Genomic DNA, 15,588 nt, shown 5'->3' on the forward strand with positions numbered 1-15,588 from the left:
AGCAACTGGTAAATTGACTGGCCAACATGACGGACTGAACACACATAAGACGAGAACCCGACAAAGAACAGACACACAGGTGACACTAAATACACTGGGGGTAATCAGGGAACAAGAAACACCTGGGGACTAATCAAAGGGAGACAGGACAACACTGAGACACAGATACACAGGAAACTCAAAATAAACACACAGAAAAACACAGATCCTGACACTATGTGAACATTAAAACTTACTGATTTGAAAGTAAATAAACCAAATGACAAAAACTTACCTCCCTAATTAAGAAAAACATGATAAAACTATAATAAAACAAACATAAACGGCAGCCAACTCCTACAAACTCCAAGAGCTTTTATGAAGAGTTTTTGACAGAAAGACAGTGAGGCCAGTTGAGATGAGCTGAGGATGGATGGCAGGAAGTCCGCATCAGAAGGTTTTATATCCGTTACCTCCAGTAAGCCACCAATTGGACGTCTCCACCGTCTTCTGAGAGCCAATCAGAGATGGGCACCTGCACGTCATGTTTGCATAATTAAGATGCGACGCCAGTCCTAACAGCTGGATAAAGTTTCCTTTTCATTAAACTTTGGAGTTTCCATGCATGTGTTGGAAACCAGTGCATTCTTCTCAATCTAGTTGACACACTTTCGATGCTTCTGACTGAACATGTGCATTTGAACATCAAAGACGACGCAGGAAAATACAATCCTTTAGGATGAAAACTTTGAGACAGATGTTTTTTTCTAAGTTGTATAGTCAACATTTCCATAAATATTGTCTACGGTTTCCACTTGTTGGTCCATTTGATTTGCTGATGGCTAAAAAGAAAGGAGAAAAATTAGATCAAACTTGGAGTTGGTTTTAGATTACTGGACATGCCTTGAAGTATGCTAAGGATTTTAGACGTAAATATTACTATAAATACAGATTACCTGAAAATTCATGTAAACAGGCTGATCAATGACTTTTGGATGTGGAGGCATCTGGTTCAATGTTATACAAAATGATTCACTAGAAAAGGAGGAAATAGGGAGTCTCAATTTTAGTTAAATTCTAGGGTAAATAATTGTGTTTGCATTTACTAAGCTAGAAAGACAAAATAATATAAATAGTATTCACAAAGCTTTCTTTATTACACATTAATGCTTTAGATACAAAATGCAGTTTTCGATTGGTGATTATGGTTCATATGATTATTGGAAACATGCAAGTACTTTTTCATAGAACTGCAAAATGCAAATAATTTATCTTGTGAATTTTAAAAAGCAGAACCTTTTGGGTGTGGTTGATGATGTCTGTCTGAAGTTTGCATAATATCCAGATTCCTGCCGTTTGAACATGAGTGACCTGGGATATTGAAGATAAGCATTGAAGACCTGTTATTTGTAACTGATGCAACAAAAAAAAACACTTTGGATTAGATGATTAGATAAAGTAATTATCTGTTATAGAGATGCAAATACTTGAATCAGGTATTTACATACAAAACACAGACGCTTTTTGTCAGTGTCTTAATCAGACAAACATTTTCGGTCATTTCTCTGTTAGGAATTCCTAAATTAGGTTTATTTATGTCATGAATTGCGGGTGTTGAGGTGATGAGGCAGACGCTGCAGACCCAGGTAAGATGAATAAGTGATTACAGACACAGTCCAGCAACGGGCAGCACGGCCGAGCGGAAGCCAGGGCTCGACGCCGGTAGCAACCGTTAAAACGAGTGGATAACACGAAGGACTGAACGCACATTAGACGAGGACCCGACAGAGACACAGGTGACACTAAATACACACGGGATAATTAGGGAACGAGAAACACCTGGGAGTAATTGAGGGGAGAACAGGACAACACGGAGACACAGGGACACCGAAAACTCGAAATTAACACACAGAAAACACAGAACATGACAATTTACTAAATTCTGCAGAATGAATATGGGAAAATGTTATTGCTTTTTTCAAATTCAGGAGTTTACATCTTTTTCATCTTCAGTAGAACTGCTTTTTAAACTGTATGATCTGGACCAAACACGTCCCACCAGCGCTTCACTTTAGTCCCATAAGGGTAATGACCATATGTCAATATCTCTTAACTTATCTTCATATATATCAATTTCCAAATGTATTTTATCTACTTGTAACATCAAACAAAATTGCTGCTTACCTTTTGTGCATTTTGTAAGCCACTGTCCCAGCTGTAGCAATGATGAGAAGTCCGAGAAGTGGCACAAAGATGGCCAGGTACAGCTTGATGTTCCCATCATCATGCACATCAGGCATGGCGGTTGCTGTGAACAATAGTCATTTTCATTAAAGAAGCCTTACTGAAGATTTTTATATGTCCGTATTTGTTTCTGAGGAACAGACTGAATAAATGACATGAAGTAAATAAAAAAATTTTTGTTGTAAATTCAAATGACGGATCATCTGTGTGACTCAAGAAACCTTGAAAAGAAAAATCTGTTTCCAAACATTTAAAGAAAACTTAATCTGTATGATTGCAAGCTATAATTGCCTAATGGAATCAAAACTTTGACTACAATAGAAAAACTTTAAATGTTTGAACAAGCATAAAATATCTGGTAAAATTGAAAATATACTAACTAAATATTTTTTCATCCACATAAAATTTGACAGCATGTTTTATGAAACTGTAATTGTCGTTCCATCCAGAAACCCGCAGGTAGATTGATGGTTCACTTTTCATAATATTGATGATTTGTAGAGAGCAGTTTCCATCTCTGGCTTCTCCAATTAGTCTTGTCCTACTCTGGAAGTGTGGATCTATGCAAGAGGAATTAGGATGAAACGCGAATGCCAGCTTGTCGTTGTCTTTCTTGCTGCAGCTACTGCTCCCTTTTGTTTTCCAGTAAACTTGAATGTTTGTTTTTTGTTCTGGAGGAGCTTCAAATGTGCAGAATATGATTATATTTGAGCCTTTTGTTGCATTTATGGTCTGATTCAAGTATATCTTCCAGCGAGGGTCATCTGTGTTTTAAAAACAAATGAAAAAATGTTTGTCAGCAATAGATAGATAGATAGATAGATAGATAGATAGATAGATAGATAGATAGATAGATAGATAGATAGATAGATAGATAGATAGATAGATAGATAGATAGATAGATAGATAGATAGATAGATAGATAGATAGATAGATAGATAGATATCAAACCTTTAGCTTGTGATAGCAGTATCCACATTAGACTGAGATAAAACCGAATTGGGAGCTGCATCTGATGAAAGAATGTATATATTTTGGTTAAAACAGCACGTTCCAGCACGAATCTAGCAATAAGGGTCTTTATGTACTCACTGTGAAAAGGACAATGATGGGCTGGCTGGTTGGTCTTTGGCTATTATGTCTAACCACTAATGTGAAAACTTGTTGCACAGCTGGGTAATATGACTAAAAAAGGAAGGCAGCTATGACTGAAAAATGGCTCTTCAGTGTCTCCACCTAAACCGCAGAGGAACGTATACTCATGTATTGTGACAAAAATAACTTTGCTTTTAGCTTCAGTTAGCATTGAAATAAACTGGGTAGTTTGAGGTAGTTTGAGGTTTTACAGCTGCAGGTGTATATCAGACATAACCAAGTGAATCCCTCTGTTTGGCATGAACTTATATATGTGTTTCACTTTTGAATTTAATTACTGAAGGAAATTAATGTTTTATTAATACTCTAGTTCATTGAGTTTCACGGTAACACTTTATTTGACGGGGTGTGCATAAGACTGACATTTATTTACCCATTAAAGTGACATTATTTACAGAATCATGCAAAGCTGGCTTTTAATGGACTTTCAATGCAACTTTTAGAGCAACTTTGCATTAAAAGTGGCATTATTTACCGACTGACATTTCATGACAACGATCATAAACATTCATAAAGACTCCTTTATGTTTATGACAGTGTCATGTCAGCCTTATGCACACCCCATCAAATAAAGTGTTACCAGTTTCACTTTCATTCTTTAGAAATCAAACAGTCGAATCAACAAATACAGAGAAGTAAAAGGAAAATCATAAATTATACATTTCTTGTTGACTTGGCTTTACAATTATGGACCACTTTGTGTTGCTCTCTAACATAAAAGAACTAAATTATGTGATCAAAACCGAGCTAGTTGGTTTTGTTGGCTAAATTATCATTCATTCTATAAAATTAACCCTCAAGACAAAATGTTATTTGGATCTAACATGTATTTGAAATACAGTGAGGTGATAATTTGCTTGCTTTCCCTGAATAAATAAGTTCTGTGTTCTGCAACCACCAACCCTTTCACTGAGTGTTGTTAAGCGTGTGAGTTTGACCTGTCAGGAGGAAGTCAACAAACTAAGGGTGTTTCAAGTTACCAAACTGATGTGGTTCCAAAAAAAGCTTGAAACTCACAGTTGAACTTTAGGCAGCTTAAGCATGTTTTTCTCTGCAGCCTGTATGTTTCCAGATCATTCTGAAATGACCTTTGTGATAGTCATTTTTGTGCCTGGTTGTTCATCATATGTGTATCTGTCTTTGCTCTGTAACAAACTGGAATTCTTTCGATGTTGTCGCCTTCTGACCTCCAGCATAGACTGCAGCTTCTTCACTGCCCTGCACAGGACAAACTCGGTTTAGAAAAGGCATTCACACATACTGACTTGAACTGCTAAGAAACATGTCAGCATTTTTGTTCATTCTTTCTCCACTTCTCAGGAAGTGGAGAAACATCCAAATTTAATGTTAAAATGAGTCAAGATGAAAAAGGTCAAAGTTACATAACATGATACATTGGGTGATACATTGTTTTTTTTTTTCATTTTACAAAAGAAGATCTGCAAAGGCTGGCATATATTTGTACTCATTCATTTTATCTGTCAAAGGTTTTTTAAGGCTAACCCTCACCTTCTTCTGCAAACAGCCAGATGTAGATGCTGAGCAGTATTTAAAGCCTTTACGGCTCAATGAAAATTTTGATTTCAATGTGAAATAAGTTTTTTTCTCTTTGAGCTCTATTTTCAGTTTGGTCCTTGTGTTGATCTCATTCAGTGGAATTGGAGCGATTTTTAAGGGTCATTTAAGTGGTCATTTACCACTGAAAACACAAAAAAAACAACAACAAAAAAAAAAAAACACCCAACATTAAAAAAGTAGTTGTGCTTTCAAGAAATCGATAATGTAGGCAAACTAGTTTTCTTTAGACACATTTTTACAGTCAGGATTCTGTAAAGACAATTTGTCCTTTTTTTTTCAGATTCTATTAAATTTACCTTCATACCACAACCTCTTCAACAATAAATTTATTAGTGGTTTTATATATTCACTGTTATGTGCTGCAGGGGTTAAATGACTACAGGCCATAATTAATTATGTCAGTGTTGATTCTCCATATATTGGATTAATTAATCGTGATATGTTTTAATTAACACTACTATTTTTTTCTTTTGTTTTGCTATTAAATACAAACTTGTATGATACATTTCTTGTGTATGCCTCTCTGTAAATACTTCTATCAAATTATTTTCAGTGTGTAATTACATCGTAAAGCCACTAGATGGGGGCAGTGCGACATCCATGCTACTCCCTAGTGAACTTTGGATCTTAAGGAGGGACTCCACCTGGAATGTGGGCTAAACTTTAAAGGTACAGTCATATGACTCCCAGTTGCATGAATGTGAGAAAACCAGAGCTGAAAATGCTCCCTGGGGAGATTTCGGGTGTTTTTGTGGGCCGGATCTTGACCCTGCGGGAGCTGACGCTTGGCCCACTTTAGCGCTGATCCCCGTAGATAAGATGTTGGGAGTAAACCTCCCGGGATCACGGCAAACTTTAGTGCGTGATCGCAAACTCTACATACATGCATGGAAGATTTGCACTCTAACGGGAAAACGCCACTGACGGTAAGGGAAGATCCGGGCAACATGAGTCGACAACAGGCAGAGATCCCACCTCGGAGGAGAGTAGCAGCGGTGAGCGCTCCCGCTCTATCCGCCTCACGGCTTACCTTACCCGGGGTCATGGACGCAGAGGGGAGGGTCGACGAGTCCAGACTGAGGATGCACATCTTCAAGAACGGTATGTCACTATAAGTGTTAATAGCATGAAAAGCTGAAAAAATATTGTAAGTTTAGGTCAACATTGAAGCGAGTCTTTGTTAAAGTGCAGCTCATGATGCAGCTGCACCAACAACACTTTCTCACACAGATAAAAACCTTGAGAGGTTATACATGTGAGCTCAGTGTTGAACTACAGTATCGCGCTTTTCTTGACCTCAACATCCTTATCAACAATTTTATATTGTGCCAGTGCTTTTTACTTGAGGTTTGGTTACTGGTATAGCAAGCTATATAAATAAAAGAAAAGAAAAGGTAAACAAACTTTCTAACACATCACCAAATTGCTGGACCTGTTGCATGGATGCCGGATGATTTTGCTCCATTATTAATAGATATTGTCTTATACAAATAAACTTCTGAAACCTCTGGGATTAGCATTTTTGCTAAGTTAAGCAATTTTTAAGACCTGGTGAAAACATGTATCCTACTTTATTCAGTGGGTCATATAGAATCCAAGAGGATAACGTATTTTGTTGCTGATAACTGTTTAAACAATAGAGGTATAAGCATATACTACTAGTTATATTTATACAGTATGACTTTCAAAACAGCATTCGTATTTGACTCTTTTTTTAAGAGATTAAGAGACCATATTTTATATTACCTACTCTGATTTGTTGTTGTTTTGAGAGAAATTAACATATTTGATTTATTCTTAAATCCACTGACAACTTTCTTCAAAAATTCTTTAAGTAAAAGATCTGATTTATAGGCCTGATTTTCCACATCACTGTCAGGTTCACATATTCAACCTAATAAGTAGAAGGAAGCATTCTTGCACTGAATTCAAAAGACATGAATAGAATAGATGTAATGCATGTAGAGATGCTTTACAGATGAATGTGCAGTCTGAAGAATTCAACAAATATTATCTCTGTTGAGATACACTGTGACCTTTGATCCCAACACCAGGAAGTCAAGTGATGCTTTGCTTCAGGCATTTTGTTTCCGTCACAATCAAACCATTCTCCTAATGACTCTGAGATTTCTTTGTACGTGCATCAGATTCCCCTGGAGGCAGAGTACCTCAGCGTGACCACTGTGATAAAATAATAGAATTTATTTCTTTTCATTAAGGAATCTCTGATATAAGAGAACAGAAATCTCAACAGTTAATGTATGAGAGCTAAACACACAACAAAACCTCTGGATGCAGCAGAGTGTAAGTTGGACCTTCCACCTGAACTCGTTAAAAAAAGCAGGCGGCAGACATCAGAAGTTACCAAAGAGGCTGTGGGATGCCACATCACATGTCTGTTAGCAGGAATGTTACAGCTTACCCTCTGTTTCTGAGGCCTCACTGAACTTCATATTCCAGCTCTGCCTAAAGATAACCAAAAGAAGATCCAATTTTCTACATTGTTTGGATCAATTCTTTTACTTTTTAAATTTTCTTATTTGGTCTAGGACAGGGGTGGGCACTCCTGGTCCTCGAGGGCCGGTGTCCTGCAACTCTTAGATGTCTCCCTGGTCCAACACACCTGAATCCAACAGCTGAATCTCCTCCTAAGAACAGTCAAGTTCTCCAGAGTCCTGTTAACGACCTCATTATTTGACTCAGGTGTGTTGAAGTAGAGATGCATCTAAAAGTTGCAGGACACCGGCCCTTGAGGACCAGGAGTGCCCACCCCTGGTCTAGGATGATTTTTTCCCAAGAACAAGAACAGGACACATGTCACTTTCTGCTTTACCTAACATATCCATTTTATTGGCTAACCAAACATATTCAACTGTATCAACCCCTTGTGCTGGCCTGCGAAATGTATTTCCTTCTTGAATTATATTCAAGGACTGCAAATGATTCACACAGTGCACTTTGAACACACCTTCCTTAACATTTTGTTTACATTTGTTAACTGAAGTGTTGTACTACTCATATCCTCTCACTAGATGGATTCAACTATCTTTTATTTGGGTCTAGGTGGTGTGTCTCCATCAGAGCGAGGCCTGGCTTGGCGTTTCCTGTTTGGCATGTACCCATGCAGCTCCACCGCACTGGAGCGGTCTTTGCTGCGGGAGCAATTGTTGGTACGTTACCAGGTCATGAAAAGGAGGTGGCAGCAGTTTCTTCCCTCAGCGGTGCGGATGCAGCTCAACGGCACTGATGGTAAAGGTCCAAACATGCACAAACTCTGATATCAATGGGAAGCAGATGACTTTCATTTCCTGCTCTGATCCCTTTTGGCTCAATCTATCTCACCTCCGCCAAATTTTCCTTTCTGTCCCCTAAACACCTTTGCTGATGTGACCCAGCCGAGTTGCTCGCAGCGGTTCGGTACTTTGACCAGAGGGAGGCACAAACCCAGCAACAGGACCAGGATCAGTCTGAGGAGGTGAAGGACAGACTGGCATTCTTGGAGCTTCAAGCTCAGGTTAATATAGTTTTTATTTATATGTATAAATGTCTTAAATGTGTTGGTGTAGATCACAGGTGTCAAACTCCAGTCCTCAAGGGCCGGTCTCCTGCAGTTTTTAGATGTGCCACAGGTACAAAACACTAGAATGAAATGGGTTAATTACCTCCTCCTTGTGTAGATCAGTTCTCCAGAGCCTTAATGACCTAATTATTCTATTCAGGTGTGGTGCAGCAGAGGCACATCTAAAAGTTGCAGGACAGCGGCCCTTGAGGACTGGAGTTTGACAACCCTGGTGTAGATTAACCCTCACGGTTTAGAATAGTTACGCTCTTTTAACCTGGGCGTGGTGAAGTTGATCTGTTTAGGAAAGCGACCAAACAGGATCTAATTATGTTAAACAAACTGTCATTTATTTACTCAGGTATCATTTGACATTTCCTAAACCCTGAAGGTGAGGGAGCTCCAGCTCATTTTAGGTCATGTCATCTCATTCCAACAGCTTACTGTCTTCACCCCTTCTTTTTTTTTTTTACATAAAAAGAAAGTTTATAGAAAAGAACATAATTTTATTCAAACATAACAAGCTGAAATCAAATCAAGCGATATTCATATGAATTGAAAGATAAAAAATTTTAAAGAAATTAACCCTATATCCTTGCAGCCAGCGAATCATGTGACCCAGTTTGATCTAAGATAAGGATTTTGCTGCTGTGGTTTGCAACCAAAGCAGCTCCAAATCAGTTGAGCGCATCATCAATTAAGGAATGATGAAAGCTGTGAAATTCAATACAATGAAAATATTAGTATAAATTTTATTTAAACTGAATGTTGTCACAAGCCAAAGATAGTTGTGACGAAAGAAGACTTAAAGCTGCAACTGCAGGAAAAAAGGATTCTGCATGTACTGTATTTTTAGACTTTTATTTTGAAAATTTTAAAATGTGTATTATTCTCCTTATACTTGGCATTTATCCACTACTGCAGTGTGCAGTAAGAAGAAAAATCCAGAGAGACTAATTATTAAAAACATCGAGGCATGTGAAAGTTTTTTCAAAGCACAGTAAGACAACTTTTTATTGACATAGTTTTTACATTACTTTTTAACAGATACTGTTTGAGCGCATCACATTTGACCTGGAGGAGCTGCGGGAAGCAACACGAATCATTAACAAGGACGTTCCCCGCACAAACAGAGACCTGAGCTACTACCAGTGAGTTTTTTTTTCTGTAGTTATTGTTCTTGTCTTTATCAAATTTTGTGAATCTGCCGAGTCATTTTTTTGATGAGGTGAAGGTAGAAATGCCACAAAGATAAAGGAGCACCACTGCCATTTTATGTAAAAATGTACACTTGTTTTCCTCCACTCGTGGTAGATTTGGTGACAGTAAACCATTTGACACAAGTTCACGTCTCACTTGAACAAGGTGTGTCTTGTTTGAGATTAGTCATGCATCCTCAATTTGCTGTCCAAATGTAAATTTGAGTTCAAGTGAGTGTTGATGCATTTTATTTGTCTATAAAGTGTACCCATGAAAATTCATGACAGAAACTGTCAAAAATCTGGACTCATTACACTTTTTTGTGTGTCCAGAACTCTGATTACTGTTTGTTTGGATGTCATTATTATTGAATTTGATATTTTCTGTGATGATTTGGTGTGTTTGGGTTTATATAATTTCTTTGTGGTTTACCTTTTTCTCGGTCTACTCATATTCCTTTCATATCAGGTCTGTATTTATTATTACTTAATATTTCTCATTCTTATCATTTTTGTTTTAAAGGTCTTGCCGTACATGTTCTTTCTTTTGTATTTAGCTTTCTTCAGTTATTCTTGTCAGATTTTTCCTAGTTTATTTGTGTTTATTGTTAATTTTCCTTCAGTCTGTCTGTTTACCTTTTCTCCCAGCTGCACTTTGTAATCAACCACCTGCCTCTGGTCAGTAATCACACTCCTCTGTATTTAGACTCTGGGATTGTCTTTTAAATTTTTTGGCTTAAACTTCTTTGCCTGGGTCTTTTCTAACATCAAACATGACAGGCTTAGACAAAATCCAGAAAAAACTATATTCCAGTGAGGACAGGTATTTTGTGTATTATATTCTGAACAATTAATCAATATTAAAGTAAATAAAAAAGTTTTAGCCTTCACCTGATTTTTATCAGTTTATCTATTGTCATGTTGTTATTCACAAAAACTAAGAAAAAAAAAGATTAAATTGTTTTATACACCTTGTCATTGCACATTATAAACTACATTATACTTATTGATATTTATCTGAGCTTGATCATCTTTTTTTGCCAATTCCCAACAGTGTGTTCTTTTTCTATGCGAGTTCATGGAAAGTCACTTCTGTCATCTCTGCTAATTGTTCTTGCTGTTTTATAGAATTAGCCGTTTTAAAATTTTCCTAAACTTTCATTTGTATTCGACAGGATGATGCAATGGCAACAAGTTAGATGTTTCTTTGTCACCTAAATGCGAGGGTCTTTATACTGAGGATAAACGTACAAAGGGAACATATTACATAGACAGTCTGCAGAATTGTGGTATTGCCTTTGAATTTTCATTATTTCCTAATCATTTTAAACTTCTGTAAAATTAAAATTTAAGAAAATGGCATTCTTTTTCTCAGGAAAGTCTGGATTTTACCATGTAAATATTTTTTAAAAATGTATTTCTGCATATCCGTGCCTTCTTTTCATTACGCCTGATTTTTCTCCCAGTTCTTTATGCAGAATATGATTCCAGCAGCTAGAATCCTAATACTTCCTCAATGTTTCTTCCGCATACTACTATTGCCTCACTTGCCTTTTACTTGTTTGTTCCCTGACACATATCACCCCAAATTTCTTAGTTTAAATCAGCTGCTGGACTTATCTGTAGTTTAAAACGTGCCCTACATTACAATAAAAATACTTAATATGACGTATGACCCTTTTAAAGGAGTGTTTGCATTCTTCTCTAAACCAATTGTTACAAAAAAAAGATTGGGGGGGGGGAAAGATGTGGGCAGATTGTCATAAATAACAACAACCAAAGAAAATACTAAAAACATTCCTTTTGCAATTTCAGGAGGAGTGTATATATAGTTTGTATCTAATATATTGAGACATTGGAAACTTAACAGATCTTCCACAAATCACTTGTTATTGTCTGCAGAGATGAAGGTTTAGGGAATCTGTTGGTCCTGAGAGACATCCTCATCACTTATGCTGCTTTTCATCCAGGTAATCAGACTGAATCAGCCCAAACTAAAGTTTATTTTTCCTCTGATAACTTTCTGTCTCCTTGTTGTTATGGCAGAAGTTAGCTATGCCCAGGGAATGAATGATCTGTGCAGCAGGTTCTTGGAGGTCCTGGACTCTGAGGTGGACACCTTCTGGAGTTTTTCCTCCTACATGGAGAAGTTCTCCAGGGATTTCATGGCTGACGGCTTACGCAGAAAAATAGGTGAGATCATAAGAAAGAAAAAGCAATTTTGTTTGTAGCAAATGCCACGGCAGCAGCATAATTAGTTTTGTGCAGTATTTCTTTCTCTTTTGACATAACTTTTTTTTTTGCTTAGATGTTATTGATTAAGAACTCCAAAATATTTGGAATCACTATACAAGAAACCTTCAATGAATCCAATAAATCCTTTGTGGGCCATCATTGTGATATTTTAAAGAAATATACATTTTGGAAAATATAAATTATAGAAAGGTATATTTGAATTATAGGTTTTTCGATGGCCTTGCTCCTCCATCTGAGAACTATAAGAGGAGACACGAGAGGAGAATCGCTAGAAAATATTTGGACTCTCTCTCTAAGTATCAGATTGGTGAATTTATATACCACTCACTGTCAGTCATGCAGCTCTCATCAGCAGCACTTCTTACATGAATGCTGCCAAGACCGAGCCCCTCCTTCTGCACCCTGAAAATATCAGGTAATCAGAATCCTTTTAGAAAATTCAGATCTCTACCTTTTTCAAGTTTCACAAAGCAAAAATTATTTTAAAGAACGTGTTAATAGTCTATACCAGGTTAGTTAATGCATGATCATATAATTTTATTTTCATATCGGGCTCTGTATAAGGTGGTACTTATTTTCACAGAATGGAGCTACACATAATATAAAAATGAATTTATGAAACCTGTATGTACCCAAAATCCTGTGATGATGTTTTGTTCCCAATTTCAACTGCAAAATACATTTGAGACCTCTAGTGGTTAAACACAGTAAATGACATTTTCCAGCTCGGAAAATTGTTTTGGGGGAACTATTAGAACATTTACTGTTTGCCTTCATTGCCAAACAGAAAAGTTTCTGAGTGGTAGAATGTTGATCTGAAAGTTCAAATCAAGTCTTTTGTTTTGAAAGAGTTTGATTTGAGCTGGAAATGTTTACTTACTGTATTCCAGAGCTGGAGGCTGATTTGCTGAAGGAGCTGGACCCTCCACTTTATGCTCATCTAGTCAAAGACAACATGGAAAGTTTTACATTTTGCCACAGGTAGAGCATTTGTAGCACATTTCACATACTTTGTTTTAATGACTTTGTTGTTTTATTTTAACGCGAAACCGTATCTTTAAATCTTTGGTTTATATTCTTTGTGTTAAGGTGGCTGCTGCTGGGTTTTCAAAGAGAATTTGAACACAGTGATGCGCTGCGTTTGTTTGAAATCCTGAGCTGTGACCATCTGGAGCTAATCTCACAGCAGGTTGACCGCGCTCGATATCAGGAGAGGCTGGACCAAAAACACTACACAGGTGAAACGCTGGTAAAAAGCAGAATACCTGTGCTTAAAGTTCTCCTGTAAAACACCTAACATTGCTGTATCTTCACCTTACGATGTCTCCAGAGGACAGATCAGAGTCACCACGGCAAACCTTCAACACAGACTTCACCTTCGAGCTCTTCATCTGTGCAGCCATCCTGCTAGATAACAGAGAGTGCCTGCTTCGGTGCCAAGATGACGTGCAGCTAATCCAGTTTACCAGCAGGTTCGAGCCTGTGGCTCCTATTTGACAAATTTGGATATGTTTGTCTTTTCAATGTATTAAAAACACGTTCTTTTTTGCAGTCTTCAGGGAAAACTGGACCTGAACAGCACTTTGGAGAAAGCAGAGAGCCATTTCTACAACTACTGCAAGCGGTGTGCATGGGATTATATGAATGGGCACTGCCGAGAAAACAGTAGCAAACCTGAAGACTTCTTTTATCAACTCCGTAGTTTGTTTGTCCTAAAATGACAACTTTCTCACTAGCCATAATATCACAGTTTTCTTCTATCTGACATTTTGGGGACATATTGTTTGATTTACTTCAGTTCGAAAAGAACACTTGTTTAATGCTGCTTAATTGCTTATAATTACTATTAATGTACACTATTTATTGAACGTTACTCTACAACTGTTGCAAGTTATTGTGTTTACAAATGTCAACAGCATTTAAAACTAAGTCTGAGCTTAATGGTTTTATGACTTTTGTATGTGAATTACCACTTTATAAAAGAGGGGTGTGCTGTTATGCAAGAGTCCTACATCAGCAATGTGTAGATGTGGTCTTTCCCAACAGCTGCTGTCTGGAAAAAAAAGAAAATGGTGGCTATATTTAAGGCCAGATGGCAAATGTGTTGGAGAGGCCAGTGCAGCGAGAATAGACCATGTAGTAACAGGGAAGTGAAATACACACCCACTGTGCCTTACAGAGGGAGTCTTGCAAAATGACTTATACTCCTTGAACTTTTCCGCATTTTGTCACGTTGCAACCTTGATGTGTTTTATTTTGGTTTCTTTTACGTTAGAGACCAACACAAAGTGGTCCATAGTTGTAAAGCCAAGTCAACAAATTATAAATAGCTGCAAACAAAAATTTAAGCGTCACAATTTTTTGTATTCAGTCCTGTTCACAAGCAAACATGTACCATAACAACTCCTCAATTTAAAAAAAAAACAACAAAGCAGATTGAGTATGTGTGTAATTTAATCTAAGTATATAACAGCTGATCCTATAAATTGTTTGTTGATGAACATTAGTGAACAAGCAACCCTATAAAGACCAAGGAACAAACCAGACAGAGCAGGGATGAAGTTATGGAGAAGTTTATTGGATAATCGCCTCCAGCAGTAGGTGCCTAAAATCCTAACACATGAATCCTTCTGCAAATATGCGGGTGGAGGAGTCATGCTGTGGGAAAACTTTGCTTAAGCAGGGAGATAAAAAAATTACCCAATTAAAGGAAAAACAGAGTTAAAAACAGGGTAATTCTGGAGGAAAACATGTTTGAGGCTGCAAAGCACATGAACCTGTGGTAGAGGTTCATTTTTAGCACGACAATGAGACTAAACCTAGATCCATATCCACAAAAATGCTTTATATTAAACCATATTACTCAATGGCTCAGTAAAAGAGAAAACTTTAATCCAATTGAAAATGTGTGGGGTAATATTACATTTTATAATCTCTGATGTTGAAGTTGGCTGAATTCATACCACATTTCAGATTTTCTAAACTTTTGAAAACATGTCCTATGTATTCCATTAAAGAAATTATACATTAAGTTACATCAGGTTTGTCTATCAATTAAATTCATAAAACTTAACTTTTGTTTTGCTTTATGTCATTTTGACCAAATTTGGAATTGGTTAGGAAAAACAATGCAAAAGAATGACCTTACATACAGAAGCATAACCTCAAGAGGTACAAAACTTTGTGTAACTTTGGCTTGAAAATATCCCCTGTAATGTTTTCCACAAATTGTCACTGTATGTTGCTTAATGTGTTGCCGATTTTTGCTTGGAGTTACTAACAAGAGTTGTTAAAACATTTGAAAAAAATTATTTCGGAACGCTGTGAATCATTCATTTAACTGCTTGCACATGCAATAAAGCATGTGAGTAACGTTACTGTTCTTGAGAAAGGCTTCTTTTTAATATTTCCTATCTTGTCTTTGAACAGTTAAGTCATTGCAACTTTCCAAAGTTCTACAAATTTACCTTTTTCCAGTTTTAATTTTGTTTAGTTAGAAAATTAGTGCCGAGATAATAATAGCCAGCTTTCATTCAAGGAAATCTTGCCAGTGAGCAGAAACACGGGTCTAGAACTTTCCTTGGTGGAGTCACCTGACACCTCCAGTGGGCTCTGCCC

At 37.0% G+C, this 15,588-nt stretch overlaps 2 protein-coding genes across 2 annotated transcripts; one reads left to right on the forward strand and one right to left on the reverse strand.

The window, feature by feature from the left end:
* Positions 1-163: 163 nt before the first annotated feature.
* Positions 164-2,532, reverse strand: LOC111608174. The gene is made up of 4 exons (XM_023331420.1): positions 2,164-2,532; positions 1,276-1,350; positions 936-1,014; positions 164-821 (listed from the first exon to the last, which is right to left on the reverse strand). Exons 1-4 carry the CDS (start codon positions 2,277-2,279, stop codon positions 747-749), a joined length of 345 nt encoding a protein of 114 aa, XP_023187188.1. The 5' UTR covers positions 2,280-2,532; the 3' UTR covers positions 164-746.
* Positions 2,533-5,620: 3,088 nt separating this feature from the next.
* Positions 5,621-15,347, forward strand: LOC111608099 (TBC1 domain family member 15-like). The gene is made up of 10 exons (XM_023330724.1): positions 5,621-6,057; positions 8,020-8,205; positions 8,352-8,470; positions 9,563-9,666; positions 11,617-11,684; positions 11,761-11,907; positions 12,861-12,951; positions 13,060-13,208; positions 13,301-13,442; positions 13,523-15,347. Exons 1-10 carry the CDS (start codon positions 5,844-5,846, stop codon positions 13,689-13,691), a joined length of 1,389 nt encoding a protein of 462 aa, XP_023186492.1. The 5' UTR covers positions 5,621-5,843; the 3' UTR covers positions 13,692-15,347.
* The last annotated feature ends 241 nt before the right edge of the window (positions 15,348-15,588 follow it).

Source organism: Xiphophorus maculatus, chromosome 3 (genome assembly GCF_002775205.1).
Source record: "Xiphophorus maculatus strain JP 163 A chromosome 3, X_maculatus-5.0-male, whole genome shotgun sequence".
Taxonomy (NCBI): Eukaryota; Metazoa; Chordata; class Actinopteri; order Cyprinodontiformes; family Poeciliidae; genus Xiphophorus; species Xiphophorus maculatus.

What these genes read in the sequence shown, in the direction of transcription:
- LOC111608174 (XM_023331420.1), bottom strand. Translation starts at nt 2,279, where the DNA reads ATGCCTGATGTGCATGATGATGGGAACATCAAGCTGTACCTGGCCATC. An exon ending in GCTTACAAAATGCACAAAAG is followed by an intron (nt 1,351 to 2,163) that starts GTAAGCAGCAAT and finishes TCAATATCCCAG; the next exon opens with GTCACTCATGTTCAAACGGC. An exon ending in TCATCAACCACACCCAAAAG is followed by an intron (nt 1,015 to 1,275) that starts GTTCTGCTTTTT and finishes CTCCTTTTCTAG; the next exon opens with TGAATCATTTTGTATAACAT.
- LOC111608099 (XM_023330724.1), top strand. Translation starts at nt 5,844, where the DNA reads ATGGAAGATTTGCACTCTAACGGGAAAACGCCACTGACGGTAAGGGAA. An exon ending in GCAGCTCAACGGCACTGATG is followed by an intron (nt 8,206 to 8,351) that starts GTAAAGGTCCAA and finishes GATGTGACCCAG; the next exon opens with CCGAGTTGCTCGCAGCGGTT. An exon ending in TTATGCTGCTTTTCATCCAG is followed by an intron (nt 11,685 to 11,760) that starts GTAATCAGACTG and finishes TTGTTATGGCAG; the next exon opens with AAGTTAGCTATGCCCAGGGA.